This window comes from Mesoplodon bidens (assembly GCF_964165515.1).
Source record: "Mesoplodon bidens genome assembly, chromosome: 1".
Classification (NCBI taxonomy): Eukaryota; Metazoa; Chordata; class Mammalia; order Artiodactyla; family Ziphiidae; genus Mesoplodon; species Mesoplodon bidens.
Genome location: NC_138176.1, coordinates 123,193,242 through 123,218,441, shown reverse-complemented (window position 1 = coordinate 123,218,441; position 25,200 = coordinate 123,193,242). Strand labels below are relative to the sequence as shown.

General features: G+C 34.9%; 1 protein-coding gene across 9 annotated transcripts in view; it reads left to right on the top strand.

Moving 5' to 3' along the window:
- The window catches only part of JMJD1C (jumonji domain containing 1C), a 328,631-nt gene that overhangs the window by 232,700 nt on the left and 70,731 nt on the right, over window positions 1-25,200 (top strand). For 7 of the 9 annotated variants that reach the window (XM_081234570.1, XM_081234571.1, XM_081234563.1 and 4 more), the window contains one exon: window positions 24,151-24,264. The exons of the other annotated variants lie outside the window; for them this stretch is intronic. Coding sequence is in view for 5 of the 7 variants with exons in the window: in XM_081234563.1 (XP_081090689.1) it covers window positions 24,151-24,264 (114 nt within the window). In the remaining 2 variants the exon portion in view is untranslated. The remainder of the gene's footprint in view (window positions 1-24,150; window positions 24,265-25,200) is intronic. 9 annotated transcript variants of the gene reach the window in all.

The window sequence follows — 25,200 nt, the reverse complement described above, 5'->3', positions numbered from 1 at the left end:
GGGAGTCCTTTATTCTTTGGTATTGGTTCTAAAATAACAGTAGCAGAAGTGATTATTCTTGGTTAGGGGGATTGGAGTGTGTGATCATGCTGGAAAAAATACTTGGCTAGGTTGGAGGTGGATTTTGGCTCTGAGGAAGAGATTAAGAATTGTAGGTGGGGGCTTCCCTGGTGGCGCAGTGGTTGGGAGTCCGCCTGCCGATGCAGGGGAGACGGGTTCGTGCCCTGGTCTGGGAAGATCCCACATGCCGCGGAGCGGCTGGGCCCGTGAGCCATGGCCGCTGGGCCTGTGCGTCCGGAGCCTGTGCTCCGCAACGGGAGAGGCCACAACAGTGAGAGGCCCACATACCACAAAAAAAAAAAAAAAAAAAAAAAAAAGAATTGTAGGTGGTCTTATATCATGTTAATAATGATGGACTGTGAAGCAGGTTTGGCATTAGAATATTTATAGAACATTAGTATGATGTGATGACATTTGTCCTGTCTTAATTACTCCCATAGACTTAAATAGATCCTAGTGTTCACTTAGTCTGTGGGAATGACCACTAGGATGACTTTAAAACAATTTTTTTTTAAAACAAGCTTGTGGGAATGGAATTAAAATATAGAGTGGAAATATAAATATTTTATGTCTGTATGTATTTCCCTTCTATCCCCCTCTCCCTCCCCCACAAAAATAGAAAGAGAAAAGAAACAGAAATGTTGAGATAAAAGCTTAGTCTTTTAAGTAGACTTTGTTATAGAGAAAAGGGTAGCAAAAGTACTGTAAAAGTTATAATTCTGATCAGGTTTTTCTTACTAACTAACTAATAGTATTTGGAAATGGTCCCACAGATTAATAACTGATATATATATATATATATATATATATATATATATATACACACACACACATATATATATATAGTATTCCTTTTCAAGATTAGTTATCTCCCCCAAAAAAGAAAACTTCACATTGATTCTCTACCTTGTCAAAATTATTTTCATAAGCTCATTAATTAAATTCCCATAGCCAGTCTTCATTTATTTGTATTTGTCTTTTGATTGCAAAATGAATTCCAATATAAATTATTTTATATTAATAGCAAAATTGCAAGAATTTTGTAACATTGTAAACGTTAATCTTTTTCCATAAGCATCTCAGGGGAATCATACATATTAGAGAAGGACAAGTCATATTGACTCTTGGTCTATAGTACAACCCCAGGAGCTTTTTCTTAACCAGTTTTACATGTTTCCTGGTGTTTTCAGAAATTTCAGAAATTTTTATAAGTTTCTCAAGTTCCCCAGCAGTCTAGTTTGTGCCTCTAGATCTTTCTTTGAGGGTATTTTCCTGCTATTGGCCTGCAGTTGATTTTACTACCTCCTAGAACATTCATGTAATTTATATATTTTCAAAGTATTATCTCTTTATCTGAAAAAGGCTACATTGTACATATTGATTTCTTTGTATCTTTCATTAATCTTTCCTCTTAGATATTTTTTCCGTGATTTTAATACATTTTTTATAATTTTAAAAATTTTGTAAGTAGCAGAGACAGTCATCTTAGAATTTTTGCTCTGTAATCAGGTTTTTGAATAATGAATGATATTTCTAAAAATGCCATAATTTAAAAATATTTGTGACATCTGTGCATTTATATTCGTATAATAACTTATTATAATAAATACAATTGTAGTGAAAGCTTTGTTTTTAAAAAAGTGTTTTTTTTTTAAAGAGTCCACCAGTAACCCATTAACTTTAATATCAACTGCTGTAATACTTACTTTAGAAATAAGGAATATGTACAGTCCCTTGGAGCTTTATTGCAACAGGATTTAACTTATAAGTACATACTTATAAATACATTTAAACTATAAATAAATATGTAAATACCATCCATCAAACAGTACTAGTCATTATTCATGAAAAACAAGTCACTGCTCATTGTCTTAATTTATAAGACTGCAGATCACTGTTGCCATCGCTAAAAAGAGAAAAGAAATATTCCCAACGTTTTTTACTATCCATCAGTCATTTTTTGCTGTTTTAATTAACATTTCCAGCCATGAGTTTACATTCATGCTTTTTTACTTCAGATCATAATAATTTTTATCATGTGCCTAGCAAAATGAATAATTATAAATTAAATTACTAGTTTTCCAAGAGAGAAAATTTTTAGTTTTCTCTTATGAAATTCTTATAAGAATAAACCATAGAAAAACCTTTTTACACGACTACCAAAAGAATTTACTGAGGAGAAGTACAGTGATTTAAACTTCACTAGTTCTGAGTTTACTGGTGCTGTGTGAGAAATTACCATGATAAAGTTGTACCTTTCATTTGTGCTAATTGGAAGAATAAAGTTTCCCAGAGTCTGTGCAACAGAAAGAACCACAAATTATATTAAAATACTGGAATTACAAAGTTATTAAATCAGTTTAAATATATATAACAACAAATAAGGAGATTAAGAGAATGAGAAGACAGGCCATAGTCTAGGAGAAGAGTATTTGCATAAGACATATCTGATTAAAGACTGTGTTTTTGAACCCAAGTTCATGTGCCCTATGCACATGAAACTTCAGAGTTTGGAGCAGAGGAAGGTTTATTGCAGGGCAAAACAAGGAGAACGGGCTGCTCAAGCTCAAAGGACCTGATGAACTCCCCTATGGCTTTCAGAGAAGAGTTTTTAAAGGCAACATTTGGGCTGAGGGCTCCTGGGTGCGTGATTTTTTTTGATTGATTGGTGGTGAAGTAACACGGTGATGTTTCAGGAATCTTAGTCATCAGCCTTCTTGTTCCAACCAGTCTGGGGTCTACATGCTTGCTGTCAACATGTAGTCACCATCCTCCATTTGGGCAGGGATCTTAGTTCCTGCAGAACTACTCCAAGATATGCATCAGATTGTAATGTATATCCCTTGAGGAGGAACTAGGACTCTGTTTCATTGCTGAACTATTGTTTCTTGACTGCTTTTCCTTTGTTCTGCGTTCCCTCACTTCCTTAATCAGTAACTGCTTTAATCTGTTCTTTGGAACTCAGGAAGGCCTAGGAGACTAAAGCCTTATTCTACAAACAAAAAACAGAGAGCACAGAAAGGCTTTTGTACCCAGGAGGGCCCCACAGGGTCTTGCTCAGTTTCAGTACCACCCTTTTCTTTGATACTCCTCAATCCTGGGGGTAACAGGTGAGGGGCAAGAGAGGCAGTGAAGATAGAGAGAGAGGTTAACCATAAGCTCAGCAGGGGAACTCAGTGTTAGGGGGACTCAGTGTCAACTTTTGTCCAAAATATACAAAGAACTCCTAAAACTCAACAATAAGAAAACAAACAACTGGTTAAAAAATGAGCAAAAGACATCTCACCAGAGAAGATTTACAAGGCAGATATGCATGTGAAAAGATGTTCAATATCAGATGTCATTAGAGAATTGCAAATTTAGACAAGGAGATAACCACTACACACCTAGTAGAATGGAAAAAATCCAAAATTCTAATATTGGAAGTATTAATAAGTAAGTATTAATACTTCCTTCTAATAAGTAATATTGGAAGATTAGGAAAATGCTGGCAAGAATATGGAGCAACAGGAACTCTTATTCGTTGCTGGTGGGAATGCATAATGATACAGCCACTTTGGAATACTGTTTGGCAGTTTCTTACAAAACTGAGCATATTCTTATAATACAATCCAGCAATCGTGCTCCTTGGTATTTTACAAATGAGTTGAAAACTTATGTTCATACAAAAACCTGCACATAGGTGTTTATAGCAGCTTTATTTATAATAATCAAAACTTGGAAGCAACCAAGATGTCCTTCAAAGGGTGAATGGATAAACTGGCACACCCAGACAATGGAATGTTATTCATCACTAAAAAGAAATGAGCTATGAAGCCATGAAAAGACATGGAAGAATTTTCAGTGCATATTACTAAGTGAAAGAAGCCAATCTGAAGAGGCCATGTACTGTATGACTCCAACTATATTACACTCGAGTAGGCAAAACTTTGGAGACCGTAAAAAAATCAGTGGGGTGGGGAGGAGGGGAGGGATGAATATGCAGAGCACAAAGAATTTTTAGGGCAGCAAAACTGTTCTGTGTGATACTCTAATGATGGTTACATGTCATACATTTGTCCAAACCCATAGAATGTACAACACCAAGAGTGAACCCTAATGTAAACGTTGGACTTTGGTGATGATGATGTGTCAGTTGTGGGTTCATTGATGATAACAAAACAAATGTATCGCTGTTTCAGAATGCTCATGATAGGGGAGGTTGTGCATGTGTGGGAATAGGGGCTATATGGGAACTCTGAATTTTCCACTCAATTTTGCTGTGAACCTACAAGTGCTTTAAGAAATAAAGTCTATTTAAAACTTTTAAAATAAAGAAGGGGAATGATATGAGGTTGGCTCGTACACTCAGGATAGGGTGCAGTTGGGGTAAAAAGATTGTGACACTCACTTCTGAGTCTTACCAAGTTCTTTTGTCTATTTATGCCACACAGCTTTCACTGCTAATAACATAACTATAAGAACCAGAATTGAATGTGAGCCAGGGAACTCAGTGGAGGGAAGGGGCCAGGTAGACTCAATACTTGCCTACTTTTGCAGGAGTATCTAAGCCTGGCTGCAAGTATAATTCATCAAAAACTTGCTGAGCAGCTGTTGTTCCTTTCATCTTTTACGTTTTTGGCAAAAGACACATAAGACCATAATGGGTGTCACCAGTGAATGCCCATTTTAGAGGTGACATAGCTATCAATATGTAGGTGACATGATCTGAGCTTAATGAATAGATTACATTACTTGATGTTTCCATGTATTCTCTTTCTGTATATTCTCTGTGTCTAATGTGCCACACAGGATGCTTGCACTCTTTACTAATCATATCTTAGGAATTCATACATCCCATTTTTTCCTGTTATCTAGAACAGAATTAGATGTTATCCAAAAAATACAACATGCACACATTTTCAGCACTTTATTATGCCATATAGTCCTACCCATAAAGAAAATTCTTAAGTAACAATGATTTTACCTGGTAATACTCTTTTTTAAATTAATTTTTATTAAAGTATAGTTGCTTTACAATGTTGTGTTGGTTTTTACTGTACAGCAAAATGAATCAGCTATACGTATATATATATATCCCCTATTTTTTGGATTTCCTTCCCATTTAGGTCACCACAGAGCATTGAGTAGAGTTCCCTGTGCTATACAGTAGGTACTCATTAGTTATCTATTTTATACATACTATCAGTAGTGTATATATGTCACTCCCAGTCTCCCAATTCCTCCCACCCCCACCCCCTTTCCCCCTTGGTATCCATACATTTGTTCTCTATGTCTGTGTCTCTGCTTCTGCTTTGCAAATAAGATCATCTATACCATTTTTCTATATTCCACATATATGTGTTAATATACAATATTTGTTTTTCTCTTTCTGACTTACTTCACTCTGTATGACAGTCTCTAGGTCCATAGTTGGTAATACTCTTGATAAACATTGAACACTCTTGCTGTTCATATTGTAGCATCCTACATAAACGAATACCCTCTGCAAACGAAGCAACTGACAGAGGATTTATCTCCAAAATTTGCAAGCAGCTCATGCCATTCAGTATCAAAAAAAACCAAACAACTCAATCCAAAAATGGGCAGAAGACCTAAATAGACATTTCTCCAAAGAAGATATACAGATTGCCAACAAACATATGAAAGGATGCTCAACACCACTAATCATTTGAGAAATGCAAATCAAAACTACAATGAGGTATCTCCTCACATCAGTCAGAATGGTCATCATCAAAAAATTTACAAACAATAAATGCTGAAGAGGGTGTGGAGAAAAGGGAACCCTCTTGCACTGTTGGGGGGAATGTAAATTGATACAGCCACTATGGAGAACAGTATGGAGGTTCCTTAAAAAACTAAAAATAGAACTACCATATGACTCAGCAATCCCACTACTGGGCATATACCCTGAGAAAACCATAATTCAAAGAGAGTCATGTACCACATTGTTCATTGCAGCTCTGTTTACAATAGCCAGGACATGGAAGCAACCTAAGTGTCCAACGACAGATGAATGGATAAAGAAGATGTGGCACATATATACAATGGAATATTACTCAGCCATAAAAGAAATGAAATTGAGTTATTTGTAGTGAGGGGGATGGACCTAGAGACTGTCATACAGAGTGAAGTGTAAGTCAGAAAGAGAAAAACAAATACCGTATGCTAACCTATATACATGGAATCTAAAAAAAAAAAAAAAGGTTCTGAAGAGACGTCGAGAATGGACTTGAGGATACGGGGAGGGGGAAGGGTAAGCTGGGACGAAGTGAGTGAGTAGCATTGACATATAAACACTACCAGATGTAAAATAGATAGCTAGTGGGAAGCAGCTGCATAGCACAGGGAGATCAGCTCAGTGCTTTGTGTCCACCTGGAGGGGTGGGATAGGGAGGGTGGGAGGGAGACTCGAGGGAGGAGATACGGGGATATATGTATATGTATAGCTGATTCACTTTGTTATAAAGCAGAAACTAACACACCATTGTAAAGCAAGTATACTCCAGTAAAGATGTTAAAAAAAAAAATCAGTAAGTAGATTACCAAATACGTTTTTACTAAAAAAAAAAAAAAAAAAGAATACCCTCTGCATGTAGGAATGCTTTCCTTCTGAGATATTACTACCTTATAAGGCAGCTCATCCCATTACTGCATAGCTAAAATTGTTATAAAGCTTTTCCTAACATTGACCCCAAATCTAGCTGTACACAACTTCCGTATATTAACCTAGTTTATCTTCTAGGTGCTGTTTCTTAGATCTTTTGGGTCAGGGACTCCTATGAAAATCTGAAAGAAGCTATCAAGAATCCTTTTCCCAGGGGAAAAAAAATTCTCACATTCATAAATTTTTAATAAATAATTTCAGGGATTTTCTGGACTCCTTGAAGGCTTTTTTTTTAAAGACCCAGGTTGAGATCCTCTGCTCTAGGGCAAGATATGTCAAGTTTTTCCTATATATTAAAGTATAATAAAGACTTAGGCTAAACATTCCCAGTTCCTTTAAGCAGTCCTAACATGACTTGATTTTAGACAGATCTTTGCTATCCACGTCACCTACTTTTATTTATATTTTAACGTCTATATCTTTCTGAATGGTATGCCTTTAATTTTCATTTGAAATCATCTCAATCTATTGGGACTTTTATTCATATATTTGGAACACTCTGTAATAGCAGTTGTAGCATTCACATCACACAAAACATTCTTGCCTTATACGCAGTTTCTGTTTAGCTTCATCTTTGCATCATCCAAAATCTCTGGGACAATGCTTAACACATTGTAGGTATTCCAGTGAATATTTGTAGAATGAATAAAACTTCCTAATGCTTTTTTTGCATCAAAAGCTGCCAAGCAAGTTTTACCGCATGTTATACTAATGCATGCCTGTGAGGGATGGGGTGGGAGTGTGTGTTGCACCATACTTAAGTAGTAGCTTTTTGGAACCTAAACTGGGGATTTAACATTACTCATTTTAAATTTCCTTGTACAAAAGCAGTTAGTTCCTTTATTATCTAGATAAGATGCCAAGGAAAACAAAATAGTGGTAACTCTTACTTTCTGTATGTAATATGCACAGTGGATATATACCACATCATAGGGGCTGCACAAACGTTTGCTAACTGGATCAATAATTAATGGTCATGAACTTGTAATAACTAAAGTATGTAATTTAAGAGCTTGATTCACTATTAGTGAATGTTTTATGCTTCATATATCTTTTTTTATATTGAAGTATAGTTGATTTACAATGTTGTGTTAATTTCTGCTACACAACAAAGTGATTTAGCCATACATACACATTCTTTTTTATATTCTTTTCCATTATGGTTCATCAAAGAACACTGAATGTAGTTCCCTGTGCTATACAGTAGGACCTTGTTGTCCATCCATTCCGTACATACCACAAGTCTCTTCTCTATTTCTGTGAGTCTGTTTCGTAGATAGGTTCATTTGTGACATATTTTAGGTTCTACATATAAGTGATATCATTCTAAAGATGAGCACCTTTAATTATAACTTCATGTATGCTTTATAGATGTCAGGATAGGACACTTAACCTTAGTGTCCCCCATTTTTCCCCCCCATCCCCCAAATTGCTGTAATTGATCATACATGATAGGAGACTGTAATGTAATTTTGGGCCTTCACCTCCTTGGGTCACAGTCTTAAGCCAACTCATTCTTGGTTCATAGTTCATGTGACCTGGGAAATTTTTTTGCTGCTTCATAGGCAATTTTAATCAGCTTGGAAATCTTTTTTGTTGATGATTAACTATACTTTTGACTCTTCATATCTTCTCTTGAGGAACTTCCTCTGTGTTCCTCCTACTGAGTAGAAGGTAAGGAACAGCAGTGATTGGAATTCTCATCTTTTTTAAGCATCAAGAGAAAACTACCTTTGTGGTTATATTTACTATTTTGGCTCTGTTCCCTCTTTTCATTTAATCTAGGGACGCAGCATTGCCACTTTCTGAGCCTGCTGCTTTAACTGCATGATATTTTTAGGAATCCAAAGCAATCTTTAAATAGGTATCTCTCTGCATAATACAAAAGAGCTTATCTTCCACTAGCCCTAGGCTATTTGAATTTGAGAACCTGGTGTGTGAAATTGATTGCTACATGATTCTCACATCTCCACATTGAGAATGAGCAGCTTTCCAGTGTAAGCTGTTGATAAGCTATTTAAAGACCCTGTGCTTCCTGAGAGAGTAGGAGGTTGAGTTAGCAAAGTGACAAGGAGACTGATTTGTCAAGACAATATCTAAGACCTGAACTGGGGCACTCTGTCCTGAGATATGATAACTCTAGATGTTTTCAACCAACATCCATGGATCCTTGAAGCAGTGGTTCTCAAAGCCGACTGAATCTCAGATTTAAGTCAGATAGCATTTAAAAACAGGATTCCTAGGCCAGTTCAGTATTCTTTTATTTGATGGTCAGTGAGGTACAGCCACAAGAGGAGACACAGGAGAGGCACATGAAAACAAAGTTTGTTATACTCAGAGGTCCTAGAGAGAGAAAGTCACTATGCCACAAAGGAGTAGGCTCAACCAAGCAGGTGGGGAGCCAAGAGAGAACACAAGGACCTGTAGGCTAGTGTTCTTCTTGGGGGTGTCAGGTTGGATTACCCAAGTAAAAGTAAAAGAGCCAAGAAGATTTCATTGGTGCCTTTGAATGTTATTAGGTCATGGTCAGAGGAGGGCAGGAAAGGGAACTTGGGGCAGAGGCCAACCTTATCAACCTGGTGTACCTGGTCACCTGGGCCAGGGTGCTTATAGCCTATTTGTGGAGATGTTGAGACAGTGGGGAAAATATTTTAAAAATGAAGTTTTAAAAATATTTACAAAAAAAAAATATTTACAATGAAGTGCCCCATCCTGAGTTTTTGATTCAGTAGATCATCAGGATTAAAGCTTAGAAATGTATATTCTTAGAAGATTCTCCAGATGACCTTGGAAACCCCTGAAATTGTGGTGCAAAATTTTATGTGTCATGTTTCTGGGGAGCTATAGCTTTCATCAGACTCTGGGAGTACACTGACCCCAAAGAGGTTAAGAACACTTGCTATGAGCCACTGGTTCTCAAACTTCAAGGTGCTCCAGAATTATCCAAGGACTTGTTAAAACATAGATTTCTAGGCCCTACCTCTCAGAAATTCTGATTCTGGTAGGGGTGAAGCCTGAGAATTTGCATTTTAAACTAGTTACTTGATACTGTTGATGCAGCTGGAGAGAGGTCTATCCTTTGAGAACCACTGTTTTAGGACTTGGCTAACAACACTGTGCCTTCAGCATTAAGCTCTGGAAGTAAAGTAAACCTTTCAGGATTCTTTACCAATTAATGTAGTAATAAACTTAATGAAGCTTATCAAAGCTCAATCTAGTTCACTACTCTAAGAGAATGGTAAAGAAAACTCCCTCGTTGCTGGCAAAGCAAGTGGCAGTGGAAAGTACACAGGCATTTTTAGTTGACCCATTGATAAATCTGTTTCATAAGCAATTGATTCTTTTTTAAAAATTTTTTTATTGACGTATAGTTGATATACAATATTATATGTTACAACACAGATTTTAAAGGTTATACTCCATTTATAGTTATTATAAAATATTGGCTGTATTTCCTGTGTTGTACAATATATCCTTGTAGCTTATTTTATACATAACGGTTTGTATCTTTAATCCCCTCCCCCTTCCCTCTCCGCACTGATAACCACTAGTTTGTTCTCTATATCTGTGAGTTTGCTTCTTTTTTGTTACATTCAGTAGTTTGTTGTGTTTTAGCAGTTGCTTCCTTATGTGGCATTTCTTCCCATCAGAGTAGAAAAATTCATAGTTCCATGACCATTTAAATGATTTGATTTTTTTTTTTAAGCTAAATCAATGTAACCTTTTGAGTATGCTCATGTTATCCAAGGCCAAGTACAATACAGCTCGAAGTTTGACCTAAATGTGTTGGGAAGAAGGAAAGATGATCCTAAGGATTCCTGAAATCAGGAAAAAATTGTTCTACTTTAAAAAGCTCCTAAAAACAGGTGGTCAGTGGTCAATGCAGAGAAGTTTTCAGATCCCTAAGGAGAAAACAACTGTTTGAAAAGCTATAAAACACTACTAAATCCACAGGAGTCCCAAAGAAGTTTATTTGTCCAGACTGCTTACAGGCTGTCTGAAACTTTGAAGGAAACTAAGATCCTGGAAGAAATCTATTATCCATGAAGAGTCTAATTGTGAAACTTTCCTCTCTCTCTGCAGAGATAAACTTAAGCAAGGCTTCTGGGCATCACTAATGGGCCTTAGCTTTTTCCCTCCCCACTTAGCCTTAGGACTTTTGTTGCCTCATCCCCTTAGAGGGAGATGTCCTCAATGAAACAGGAACTGACCTAAATTAAGAAAATGGAGCTTTCCAGGGGAGGGATTTCGTTTAAAGGAAGTGTAGCAAAATTATGTTAGTGGTTATTGACCTGAAATTAGGTTATGGGTATTCATTTTCTCTGGGGGTTTTTGTTTTGTTTTGTTTTTGTGGGTTTTTTCCCAATATAAACTTTCAGTTGTCCTGTAATATGTTAGAAGGGAAGGAAAGTTCATTTTGAATGAATCATAAATTGTTAGTAATTCAAAGAAAACACTTTAGTGCCAAAGTCTTTATGTGAAATTCTCTCTTCCATTGTAGCCTTTTAACTTGGCATTGTAGTTAGTACTTTGTTATTTCAGGCCTGTCACAATGTTGGCATAAGTTACAATACTTAACGAAATATGCTTGAAACTTTGATAACTTTGGTATTACCATATTTTGTATCTAAATACTACTTAGCATATGGATCATTATCACCTAAAATGTATTAATTTTTAAAATAACCAAAATAGCTACTCTGTTATACTTAATGGAAGTTGTGAATCCTCCTTGTTAGTTGAAAAATTCCACTTCCAGATCATTGCTAACATCATCAGAGTTTTTGACAAAAAAGGAGATAATGGGGAAATAATTGTAGAGGCTTTGTTGACTTGTGCTGCACAAGTAACAGATGTTTGCCAGACAGAAATGAACAAAACCAATAAAGAAATAGATATCCTATTCAAGTTTCCAAGAGTACAAGCAATGAAATGATTAATAAAAATTGGAAAAAATATTTTAAAATATTTTATTTAGCTTAACTTTGAATTTCTTCTGTGATCTTGTGATTATTAGCATTTTAACACATGCTTTGCATTTATGGTTGAGTAGAATTAATTTTGTAATATTTTTTATTCTCACAAAATTACATTTATTTTGTGTGTGTGTGTGTGTGTGTGTGGTACGCGGGCCTCTCACTGTTGTGGCCTCTCCCGTTGCAGAGCACAGGCTCTGGACCCGCAGGCTCAGCGGCCATGGCTCACGGGCCCAGCCGCTCCGCAGCATGTGGGATCTTCCTGGACTGGGGCACGAACCCCTGTCCCCTGCATCGGCAGGTGGACTTCAACCACTGCGCCACCAGGGAAGCCCTACATTTACTTTTTCAACGTAAGAGATGAAGGATCTGTGGATTACAGAAATTCTGTGCCACAGAAGTCCCCCATGTAGTTATTTCTGCCAAGCAGAACAAGTCTTGGTTAATTTATTCTGAAATGGGAGATGTTACTTTTTACTTTTAATTCTGCCACCTTATGTCAGTAATACATGAACATTCAGCAGTACTCTTTTTATTCTTCCTTATATGCAAAAGCAGTAGTAGCAGTATTTATGAAAAGTTTGGTTTAATTTTATTTATCTTCGCTTTGCTCTTAAACATTAAATTGCTTAATGAATACAGTATTAGAATCTTAGAATTGGAAAAAAATCTTTGATATTTCATAAACAACCCCTTGCCAAAGCTAGAAATGGGATCCTTCAGTGACAAGCTTGGCAAGTTAGTTTTCATCCAGATTCTTCTTGATTGCTTCTGGTTATTGGAAGCTCACTACTTCATGAGTAAGTCTTCCTTGGTTTGATAGTGTTTAATTATTAAAAATTTGTACATTCTTTGTGCTGAGCTAGAATTGGCCTTTGTGGAAATTTTACTTACCAGCTTCTTCCTTTTCAAATTACCCAACCCTTTAAATAATTGTACATAGTTAATTATTGTTTGCTCTCCTCTTCTCCATTCCTTCAAATGATCCTAATAATTCATGATTTTTAAGTGTCGACACATCTCAGTTTGTAATTGTTCCTCTTCTATTATGATGTCCCAAATTGAACAAGATATTCAGAGGTGGTATGACCAGTGCAAAATCTAAGGGGACCGGTACCTCCCTTGGTCTGGGTACTTTGTGTCAAAATTTGATTTGTCACTGCTCTGTCCTCTCTTTTTAAAAAATACATGACTTTGGGCTTCCCTGGTGGCGCAGTGGTTGAGAGTCCGCCTGCCGATGCAGGGGACACGGGTTCGTGCCCTGGTCCAGGAAGATCCCACATGCCTCGGAGCGGCTGGGCCCGTGAGCCATGGCCGCTGAGCCTGCGCGTCCGGAGCCTGTGCTCCGCAACGGGAGGGGCCACAACAGTGAGAGGCCCGTATACCGCAAGCAAACAAACAAACAAACAAACATAACTTCTTTTGGCTTAGTGTCTTGAAATCCTCCAGGATTCTTTCATATGAATTTCTAGGAAGCTAGATCTCCCTTATATTCTACCTATGTAGTTGATTTTTTCAACCTAAAAATAGAACCTAACCTTTTGATTATTAACTTTGGGAGTAATCTAGTTCTTAATTACATTTTTTGTGAGATATATTTTGGAATCATTCTGTCGTTTATTAATTTGCAAATAAAGACAGCCTTCAAGTGATAGTGTGTAAGACCAAAGATGAAGAGATGCTATGTTATAGGTTAAAAGCAGTGCTATTATTCAGTACTCTTTAACTAGGTACAAATGTTCCAAGAACTGTCATCTAGCCCATATTTCATTGACTTACGTATTGCAAGTTTTCTTGGTAAAAGTAACCTTTGTTTTTATTAAAAGACAAATTACTCTCAATGAGTATATTTGGCTCTTAGTAACTATCACTGTGTGGGTTTTTTTGTTTGTTTGTTTTTTCATGATTCTAATTATGCATCTTAGAGTTTTGCTGGAGTTCATTTACTAGCATGTAGTTTTTTTCTAAATTGCCCCTTTCCTCCTTTATAAATAGTAATAGATACCTCTCTCTAATATCTTGATAATGTCATGGTTTTTTTCAAAGATTGCCAGTAATGGCTCTGAGTTTGTATCTATCAATTTAATATTCTAACATGTAATTTATTTGAACCCTCTAAACTTGGAATTTTGGTTGTTTAACAAAAGCATGAAGATTTTCCTATTATTTTTGTAATAGTAGAGAAGTGAAGAAGGCCTAAATATCCAACACTGAGAAAAGGTGTAATAAACTTAATGTTCATTTGCTTGATTAAGTATTTATTAGATAGCTATTTTAAATGATGGCAATGTAATAACATGAAAAGAGTACTAAGTGGGGAATTCCCTGGTGGTCCAGTGGTTAGGACTCTGTGCTTTCACTGCAGGGGCCTGGGTTCAGTCCCTGGTTGGGGAATTAAGATCCTGCAAGCTACGTGGCACAGCCAAAAAAAAAAAAAAATACTAAGTGAAATGAGCAACTTATAAATTATATGTGCCTTAAAACTTGGTAACAAATATACATACTTGTGGAAAAAGCAATTACATGCTTAACTGGCTGAGTTCATGGTTAGAACCATGGGATTCTTTTCTTCACCCATTTCTTTTGTTTTCCAAATTATTCTCTAAGTAATTATGTTATTTATAAGGAAAACTAGTTGTTTCTTGAAACAAAGCAAAAAGGATCCTATATCTGTTTTTTATGGTTTAGTTTATTTTTAATCCCTAGTTTACACTTTCTACATTAAAAAATATTCTTGATAGAAATAATAGTGACAAAATAGGAATTAAATTAAACTTGCTTTTTCTTTTAACTCTTAGTGTTTTATTGTCTTCTCAAATGGTGTTTTTCAGAATATAGCTTTAGAAACTCCTTGAATGGTTTACCTAATCCTGTTTGTTTCTTCTTTCTGATAGGTGACATGTGTCAGTAAAGCATATTAAAAATAGATAGTTTATTATGTTCTACCTCTTTTCCTTGGTAGTATATAATTTTGCATTTTCTTCTAGACTAGTTTCAGTTTCCTCCATTTTAAGTTCAAAGTTTAAAGTTTTATTCAGCAGATAGCAAAACACTTTGCTCTCTGCTGCCTCATAGCAACAAGCATGAAAACAATATGGTTGTTTCACACCATCTTACAATGTAAAAATCATTCATTCAGCTATGAATTAGGAAATCCAGTTTCTAGTCCCAGGGTTTCTACAAAGAAGTACTTTGATGAAAAAAATCACTTAATCTCTCTGAATGTCTGTTTCTTCCTCTGTAAAAATGAGATTAATCTCTAAAGTTCCATTTCTATTTTAACAGCTATCTTTCTTGTATTAAATTTTCTCATTCTCATTTTACCCCCTCGGATTTGAAAATCCACCTTTATTTTACACTAAATTCCCGTACTTACTTGATGCTATTTTGGGACTTTTTAAAGTATCCATTGATTATTATTTATGTATGTTCTAGTTTCCCATTGTTGTATTAATTAGAGCATTGAAATTTGTTGTATCTTTTAGGGCTAGTTTCCTATCATTGATTTGTATTTTTCTTTTCTTTCTTTCCAGAACTTTTCTGATTATATTTGCTTTTCCATAAATTTGATTTGTCTACTTCCAAAAAATCGTATTGGTATTTTTATCAAAGTCATATTAAAGTTATGGAATAATTTATTTAAAAATTACATATTATTGACAGAGGTTTAAAGGAAAAATATCAAGTATTCAGAATATTATAATATGAGCAAGGGAACCAAAGTAAATCATCAAGCATGATTATTGTATTAATGAATTTTGAGGTAACTACTTCTGAAGTTGTGATAATATTTCTAGTGGTTTTGAAAGAAGCGTGAATAACTTAGGAAAGAAGATTAAATATTTAATTCTTGTCATATTTGGCTTTATGTGGTGACAGGGTACAAGTATGGCTGTGTCCTAGTAACAGTATAAAATACAGGTTAGAAGATGAAAATTTAGGTCTAAAAATATAGTTTGGAATTATTTGTGGAAAGAAAAATTGGTTATCTCAATGGCATACACCTGTGAAGTTATAGAGAAAGAAAAGTACAGGCAGCCCTCCCTATTTGCGGGTTCTGCATCTGAGGATGCAATCAACCGTGGAAAATTTCAGAAGAAAAAATTCCAGAAAATTCTCAAAAACAAAACTTGAATTTGCCTTGCACCTGGCAACTATCTACATATTATTTATATTGTATTAAGTATTATAAGTAATCTAGAGATGATTTAAAGTTTATGGGAAGATGTGGGTAGGTTATATGCAAATCCTATGCTATTTTATATAAGGGACTTGAGCCTTCAAGGATTTTGATGTCCTCCTGGGCCCTGGAACCAATCCCTCACAGATACAGAGGGATGACTATAAGTGAAACCTCATAATATTGGGAGGAAGAAAGACTGATCAGGGAGATTCTGAAAGAGAAGTCCTAGATATGACAAACTGGTAAAACTACTCTGGAGTTAGAGTATGTGCTTTATTAGTACTCAGAAAGACTAGAAGGAAAAAATAAAAGAAAGGACACTGAATTCAGCCATAATGCTTATTCAGACACAGAGACTATTTGTGTAGTGTTTTTGTGTTATCAACAGTGATTTTTCTTAGCTGTATATCATAGAACCTATGATGTGATATTTACCAAGTTAAAAAATGAACACATTCTGTTGTTGCACAACTTTCCTCTTATGACTGGGGCATTTATCAAGGATATAGGTAAGAAAGGAGGGAAAAGTGCACTAATTCAAGACATCCTATGCATATTGGTTGAATGAACGTCCTGCATGCTTAAGGGAGAGAAGAGAGTTTAAAAATCAAGATTATGTCTGTATCATCTGGAAATCCTCTTGGAACTTCATGGTCTATTGAAGGTATGAAACTGCTACACAACCTTTGCAGTGCCTGGAAGATCTACATGGATTTATTAATGTGAAGAAGTTAATCATTTGGTCATTACCATGATGTGAGAGTTACACGTTTGATTATATATTTTCATAGATTTATAGGGCAGTAGGGCATATTGAAAAGTATTTTCCTGAATCTAGTCAGCCTTCAAATAAGGCCATATCAAATCCAAATCCTCTTTTAACTACTATTGTTTCTCTTGTTTTCCTATCTTTATGTCTAAAAAAAATACTTAAAATGCTAATAAGCCACTGAAACTTAGAGGTTTTTGGCTTTTTGTAAAGTCTGTATACTTGGAGAAATCCACTTGTTTGTCTAGGCTTCCATATCTATAAAGATGAGGGATTTATTTCTTTCATAGCCCAAGATAAATGGGACTAAAATGCTAGTTTAACTCTTAATTACATGTAAAAAGGTTCTACAGTTATTGGAAGGAACAGATTTTCTTCAGATAGCCATACAGTGTTGCCTTCCTTTTAAGCCTCTGTTTACTTTCTCACCTCTGTTGACTTATTCAGCTTGTAACCTAGAAACCAGCTGAAAAGGAAGGAAGTCAGAGATGTGTATTTCTGGGCAGTAACTGGAGTAGTTTCCTCTTCCTCTAGCCTGGTTTAGCTGCCAGAAAAGACCTTTTACCCAACCAAAAAAAAGAAAGAAAAAAAAATTTTAACAGTAGCTCTTCAACTTCCTTCCTTAATTCATTAAGGAAGGTATAAGCCATAAGAAGAACCAGTTTAAAGGACTGAAATGCTGCTTGCCTCAAATTGGTGTTTTTCGCTGTCTGAAAGGTGATATTTAATACTATTCCTTATGAGTTGTAAGAACAAGAGAGAATTAAAGAGACTTGTAAAAGCTGAGCAACTTAACGCTTGCTACCAAGTGGTTTCTCTGTATTGTTACTTCACTATTTTTATTTGTGTTAGAAATTTGCCAGCGTACCAGACCAAACTCACATTCATATATTTATAAAAATATTTATTAAGGTCAATTTAAATATTAAAAAGATATTTATGGTTTTCAACTAGTTGCACTTGTACCCTTTATTTGCATTAAGAATCAACTATGTAGTATTTGTATCAATGGAAAAGCATCTAACTTTAATGCAACTCTGATGCAGTATGAAATAAAAGTGAATGGTTTTTCAGCATTGACATTAATTATTTTGATTTTATAAAAATTATTGAATTATGTATCACTAGCAATATATAAATATTGTGGCATTTGGATTGTTAGCTAAGTGTAGGTCTTAATGCTGTTTGATTCTGTAGGGGACTAATAGTACTTGAGGAACAAAGACATGTTTTTAAGTTAATAACAACACATATAGTCAAACTTGAATTTATGTGAGATTGTAAGATGAATCTTGTGAAATATTTAACTCATTTTCTAATGTACAGTAAATTGTAGAAAAGTAGTATGATATGCATTTAAAATTTGATAGTTTATAATGTAATAACCTGAATCAAACATTTGAGTTTCTTTTTTGTTTGTGGCTCAGAATAAGGCTGCCATATTACTCCAGTTGTTTTTCTGGAAACTTACATTACATTGAATTCTTTTAATTCCATATATGTTTTATGTTCACGTCTTAAGTAATTAATTATGAATGAATTATTGGGATGCGTATTTTATATTTTGGCTGCGTTGGGTCTTCGTTGCTGCGTGCTGGCTTTCTCTGGTTGCAGCAAGCAGGGGCTACTCTTCGTTGCTGTGCATGGGCTTCTCATTGCGGTGGCTTCTATTGTTGTGGAGCTCGGGTCTAGGGTGAGTGGGCTTCAGTAGTTGTGGCATGTGGGCTCAGTAGTTGTGGCTTGAGGGCTCTAGAGCGCAGGCTTAGTAGTTGTGGCGCACGGGCTTAGTTGCTCCGTGGCATGTGGGATCTTCCCGGACCAGGGTTCGAACCCGTGTCCCCTGCATTGGCAGGTGGATTCTTAACCACTGTGCCACCAGGGAAGTGCCTTTACTAACATTCTTTGAATAATCATTACCCCTCTCTTTCATCCTTAAAACAGGATTGATTGAAATTTTAAGTGCAATCCATAATAGACTAAATTTAAAATATCTGCTTTTCAGTAGTTAACCTGATGTTTTCTTTGAAATGGAATTGATACATCTGGAATAGATTTAAAGGGACAGGGCATTGGCTGGTGGCTGGAAGTTTTTCTTTTAACATAATTTGATAAAATGGTTGTGTGTGTGGTATTTTTAAAAATTAGTGTAATGTTTTAAATTTATTGAAATTGAGATACCTGACATTGGGGCAAATTTATAATAAAAGACCATTCACAAACATCATTAAAAAATAGGTGAATGAAGATGGTGTTTCAGAGACACTAGTCTGCCACCTTCTTGGCTTGCCGGCTTTCCAAATAAAGTCGTATTCGTTGCCTCAAAAAAAAAAAAAAGTGAATGTTTTCTTGCACTTGCCGATATCTGACATTCTTCGTATTCATTGTGTTTATTATACATACAGCACACATCTCAATTCAGACTAATCACATGTCAGGTGCTCAGTAGCCATGTGTGGCCATTATAGGTTTTTATAACTGTAAACTATTTAAATTATTTTTATAAACAATGAAAATGTTTCAGGAATATTTTTTAATCTGCCAGAATAAATATTACCGGTTCGTTTTTCCTTTGAGTAAAGTGTCAGTGAGATTGTTGGTTATGTCATTTGATTTAACTTAGATTATTACTCCAGAAATGTTAAACTGTTTTCTTGCCTGCGTTTTTCAAAATATCAGTATATTTTTAAGGAGAAATGATTAAACTAAAAATAAATTCTTTACTTGAAAACACACTTGAAAGTCTTTTTGATGGTTTAAAGTTATGCTTTATTTTTTCCAGCTTGAGAGATATTTACACATTACTTGTTTTCTGCACTTTCTCCCCTTGGTAAATCTGGAAAGCAAAAACTTTGTATTTGCATTTGCTTTATGAAGGAGACAGTAAACTTGAGCTCTCAGTCTCGCCACTAGTCTGTCTTTGTCTGTTGTTAAAATTATGAGCCAGTCTCTATGGCGCAGCCAAATGAGTAATCACCAGTAATGTGACTCGTGCTGGAAGTGACTCCATCAGCACCTGTGACGGAGGATTAGTTACAGTTTACAGAGCACCGCCTCTTCCCTTCTCTCAGTGTGCCCTAAGCCAAGTAGTCGTTCTCATTTGGGTGTCTGCACTGTTGGAAGCTACTGCAGTGTGTTTCCACGCAGACAGAGTACAGTGGGAAAAGGCTTTCTCTAGCTGATGGATGGCTGTTCTCTCTATTTGGAGTATCTTACTGGTTATGTAAGCGACCTCGGGAGAAATTATCCTGACCCAGATCGGAGGATGCAGTAGTGCTTCAGCTGCAGGATTTCTTAGTCGTTAACACCACAGTGCTGATGACAAAGAGCGAGTTGTAATCCTCATCACTGCCAGGACCGAGCCAGAGCAGACAGAAAATCGTCATTTGCTCGTCGGAGACTTGTTAGGTTACAGCCTCTGCTTCGTTCTGTGGTCTTGGCTTTTCTTACTATACAATGACGACGCCGCAAGTAAGCTTAGAAATGCTTGGTTTGAAAGACATTTGCCTGTGATTTTTTAAGACTTAAGAAGTATTTAGGCTAGATTAAAAAAAATACTGCTCAAGAACAAAATGGAAATGTCAGCAATACTTCTTGACCTTTAAAGCCTTGTTGTGGATATATGAGATTTAAAGATACTTTAAAATTCTCAAGAACAAAGTACGGTTTGTATTTTTCTGCTTCCTTTTTCTTTTGTCTTAATTTACATTTGATTTTGCTTCTCAGCCTTAGGAATTAAGGTCACTGTCTTTTATAGATCCAGCCTTAGTGTCCTTAGTTTTAAGAATTTTTAACGATTTCATTTGTTTAGGAAGAGATTTATTGTGTGTGTAGTAATTTCATAACACTGTAAAGATTTAAAAAAGAGCTCAGTTGTTTAAAGTATTATAGCAGAAATGTTTTAGATTAGGGTTTTAGAATATAACGTGTTAAGGGAAGTAGGGGTGTTTGTTTTGTGAGGGTTTTCTACTGTGGTGTATTCTTTTCCCCACCCCCAACTTGTTTTCTAACAGTATCGTGTTTTTCAATAGACCTGCTTGGGTGGGAATTTGGACTTTGTTCTTTCGAGTCACTCCAGTCTTTTTTTTTTTTTTTTTTTAAGACTAAACCTTTACTTCTGAAATGTATCCTAGATTGTTTTCTGCTTTAGTATTCCTTTAGGGAGATTTATATCAGGTTTTTGTAGTTAATGAACCTGATTTTTTTCACTCGGAAAAGGAATTGTTAAATGTTAACTGGAGATTGTTAGAAACTCAGACTGTAGACATAAACTCCATGAATTTCCAATTAAATGTTAAATGCTGAGCTTTAACATAGTTTGTTTGAGCAGCTGAGTTATGTTTGAGAACTGTAGCTGATTTATTTTAAAAATGTTTTTTCGAGGAGGGCTCATCTGTTCGCCTCTTCCTCATGTGAATGGAATGTGGTGCAGCATGGAGCCCCAAACAGGATACAGTTGTTCTAAGCATTCTTCCTATAGCGTGGTAGGCCCTACTAGAAATGCAGGCTCTCAACTAAGTATTTATTTTGGCTTTATACTATTTTTAAAGTACAGTTAACAAAGGCAAAGGACCTTAAAAGAACTCCCAATCCATTAATAAAATTGAAAAAGTGTTTTGTTTAATTGGTCATTTTAATTTGGATTTTCAAAGTCTTTTTTCAGCATTAGAATAGTAGTCTTTTTATGATTAGGGCCATATTCTACTGTGACTTTCATCAGATGGTAGCTCCTTGCTTCCCCTTAGGCTGTGGAAGTTCCTCATAGAATGGTATATCTTTAGAGTCTTGAATTACTTAGCTATGCATGAGTTCTAGTTTCTTTACATTCCAGTGCACCTAGACCCACGAAATACTTACTACATAAAAATCTGTAGGATCCATTCTCTTTTATTTAAATATTTTTTTATTTTTAAGCTAATAATGTCTTTGAAATTGATGTGTTTGACTTGGATACAAAAGTTAATAATGGTTACATCATTGACTTGCCACTTTAGGGAATCAGGATGTATTTTAACTCTTAGTTTTATATGTTGTTTGTCTTTAATTTTTCCATAAAGTACAAACAGTCGCATATTTTTAGGGTTGCTTGTTTAATACATATTAAAACATTTCTTTAACAAGTACTATAAAAGTATTTATCGGCACTTGGTGGGAACATATTTGTAATTTAAAAGTAATTGCACATTTTAAAATACGCAGGTCGTGGCCCTGTTTGCTAATATTTAAGAAGCATGGTATACTTATGACTTTCATTTGTACATGGTTATTATAAGTATTCATGTATCAGAAATAGACCATTATAAACCAGTCTTTTAACATTTCTGATAGCTAAGTTCTACCAGTGGCTTTCAATTAGATACCCTAAAATGAGAAATTCTTTATTTCAGCCTAGAAACTAAACCTTTGTTTTTTCTAACTCAGTAATTTAAATTATAATGAATTGGCCTGTTGAAATTTACCCTTAGAACTCTGACCTACCTTAAAAAGCTGAGTTCTGAGAGGTTCTCTTCACAAGAATGTTTTTCATATTATAAAATGACTAGTTCTCAGAGGAAATGCAAACCACCTGTATTATTTGCGTAAGAAAGAGGCACTCAAGACTGGAGAAGTTTACTTTTTTTCCAGATCCTACTTAATTGAATTGTATCTTTAGCCACTTAGATAATACCTTCTGTAGACCTTTTTGTTAACCTTCCCAAGTTGATCTGACTTGGTACTGTTGAAAAGAAATAGAGCATTTGGTAAAGTTCAAGGATTAAAAGTTCTTCTGAGAAGGTGCCAGTGTTTTCTAGTTTACTAAAAACTAAACAAAGATATAATATGAAAATGTTACATATTACACTAAGGAATTTAGTTATGGTAAATGGAAAATGTTAGATGGCAACAGTAGCAGGAGATAGGTAAATAATGGGGGAATGCCTGTTTTGCAAATGTAATTTCTCACCCAAATAAAAATACTTTTGATACATATGTAGTACTTAAAAGGTTAGCCCTAGGACATGGGAGGGAGGATATTACTGTGATTAGGTTTTCTAATCATAAATACTGAAAATAAGTGGAGGTGTAAGAGAATTTTTTTCATGTTAATTTGTGAAAGAAGATATCATTTCTTAGTTCATGGTGTGGATAGTGTAGAAATAAGGCATGTTTAAAATATTTATTCCTCTGTTTTTAGCTTTTTCAAAACACAGACTCCTCAATGAATCGAATTGAAACCTTTAAAAAGAATTTCTTAAATAGAGAAATTAACTGCTTAAGGGCCATTCTGAATTAAAAATCTTGAAGAGTTTTTCCCCGGAGTGTTTATTAGTTGTGATTAATAAGATGTCAGATTTATTTAAGACATAAATAAGAGAAGGGGGAAATACAGTGGCTTTGGATCTCCTGGGGATTTTAACTGTCTGTGCCGAAAGCTTTGGTTTGCATCCAAATGGTCGCAGAAGTTGCCTGTAGCAAGAAAGATTTCCCCATGTTATATAGATAGTTTAGCAACTTAGTTCCTTGTTTATTTCATTTTCTAAACTTAGATTCTTTTATAGTAAAGCCACTATATGTTTTTAAGATGGTGGAATATTGTTTTCATTTTTTAAGTTTTAAAGCAGTATCATGGATATAATGTTCTTGGCTTTTATTCAGACTGCTTCTATTCGAAAGTGATTGTGATAGTCATAAGAAAAATGCATATATAGTACCTTTATTTCCTTCCTTCCTCTTCCTCTCCTGCCTCGCTCACTCCCACCCCCACCCCAAGATATGAGTAAATTTCTTTATGTAAAAGTTGAGTCTCCTTTAAAACAATCAAATGACCATTGATTTGCTTTCCCCGCCCGTGTTTTGTTTTGTTTTTTAATAGTGGAAATCTGGAGAGACTTTACTGAAAGGTCAGTTTTGTGTAATACTTCTTAACTCCCTCTTCTTTTCCTACACTCTTCCCCCATGCTGCTCTTACTGAAGCAGCTGGATTTTTATTTGTGCTTGGGGCAGGGGCGGGGATGAGTAGTACACGGGGTGGAGTTAAAAGACCAGATGCATCCTGATCATTTAAAATCCTTCTTGATGTGAATGAGCTAGGAAAAAAATTACACATGTAAATCATAGCTACTCTGTTTTATAAAGAATAATACAATATTTTAAAGAGTTGGGGTAATATGCTCTCCTACCCAGTTTACTTTTTTAGAAGCAATTTCTCTTTTTTTATATTAGAAATTTTTATACACATGTATATTTGATTATATCCCTCTTTTAAAATAAACTGGGAGTTATACTGGAATTTTTTCATATCATTTCTTAAAATCTTCATTTCTTTTAAATAAATAGAAAGTACTCTATTGTATGGATAAAAGCATCACTTTAGATTATAATATGAAAACTGATATCAATTGGTATCCTAAAACCATTATGATAATGACTTTAATACATTGTATTTATATATACCCCTTCACATTTTGAGGATAAAATCCAGAAAATAACCATTAGAATTTTTTTTTTCTCTTACCAGACTTTCAAACCCCTGGTTGAAAAAAGTATACCCAGTTCAATCACTGCAGTAGAATTCCTTGTAGATAAACAACTGGATTTTTTAACTGAAGATAGTGCCTTTCAGCCCTACCAGGTAAGAAATTTTAGGTTGCTTTTAAAATTAACTATTCACTAAACTTCACTGATATTCAGATATTCTTTAGAATATTCAATTCTAGCTAATATCAAGGTGTGTAAGAAACCCAGTGCATCTGATAAATTTTGATTATAGAATAAATGATTCATTTATCCAGTCAAGAAATATATGCGGAGAACTTACTATGAGCCAGCCAGCATCCTGTCGCATGCACAAGTGAGCAAAATAAAAGTCCCTGCCATTCTAAATAATGTTCACTGTTAAAAAATAACTGGTTAGATATTAGTATAAATTATCTTTGTCTCCAGCTCTAAAGGTTAAGAATTGAGTCAATTAATGTAATTAAACGAGATTAGTGTTTACTATATACATTCATATCAGTTTAGCATAATAGTAGTTCATTTTCTTTTTAAGTGGGAATTTTCCTTTAGGTTGTCATTAATTGAATTGTTCAGTTTCTAAATTTTAATTCCCAGTTGTTGCAATTTAAATACAAATACACTTAATTGGAAAAAACGTTCTCTAGTAGGTTTTTAGATTTAAATCATGTAAAGGAACTCATATCAAAAGTAGTAAGCTAAATGTTTTTTAAAATCTCTAGTTAAGTTCTATCAGTTAATTTTTTAAGGTTGAAGTAAAAATGCGCAGTTTGTTTTCTTTGTATATTTGGATTTTAGGTTGAATTAAATCAGTATATTTTATAGTTTTTTTTTACTTAAATGTTTAAGATAATAAGTGCCTTGAAAGAAAGTATGAGTGAACTAGTTTGACTTTCTTTTTTTTAATAGAGCTGAAAGTCAATACTCCTATTTCATTTCAGAATAGTTACTGTTTTTCAAAAGTAAAATATAGAGGCATTGTTTCCATGGAAAGAACAAGAGCTTGAGTTAATGAGCAATGGTTTGTTGTGTGTGAAGTTATAATACTTAGGGA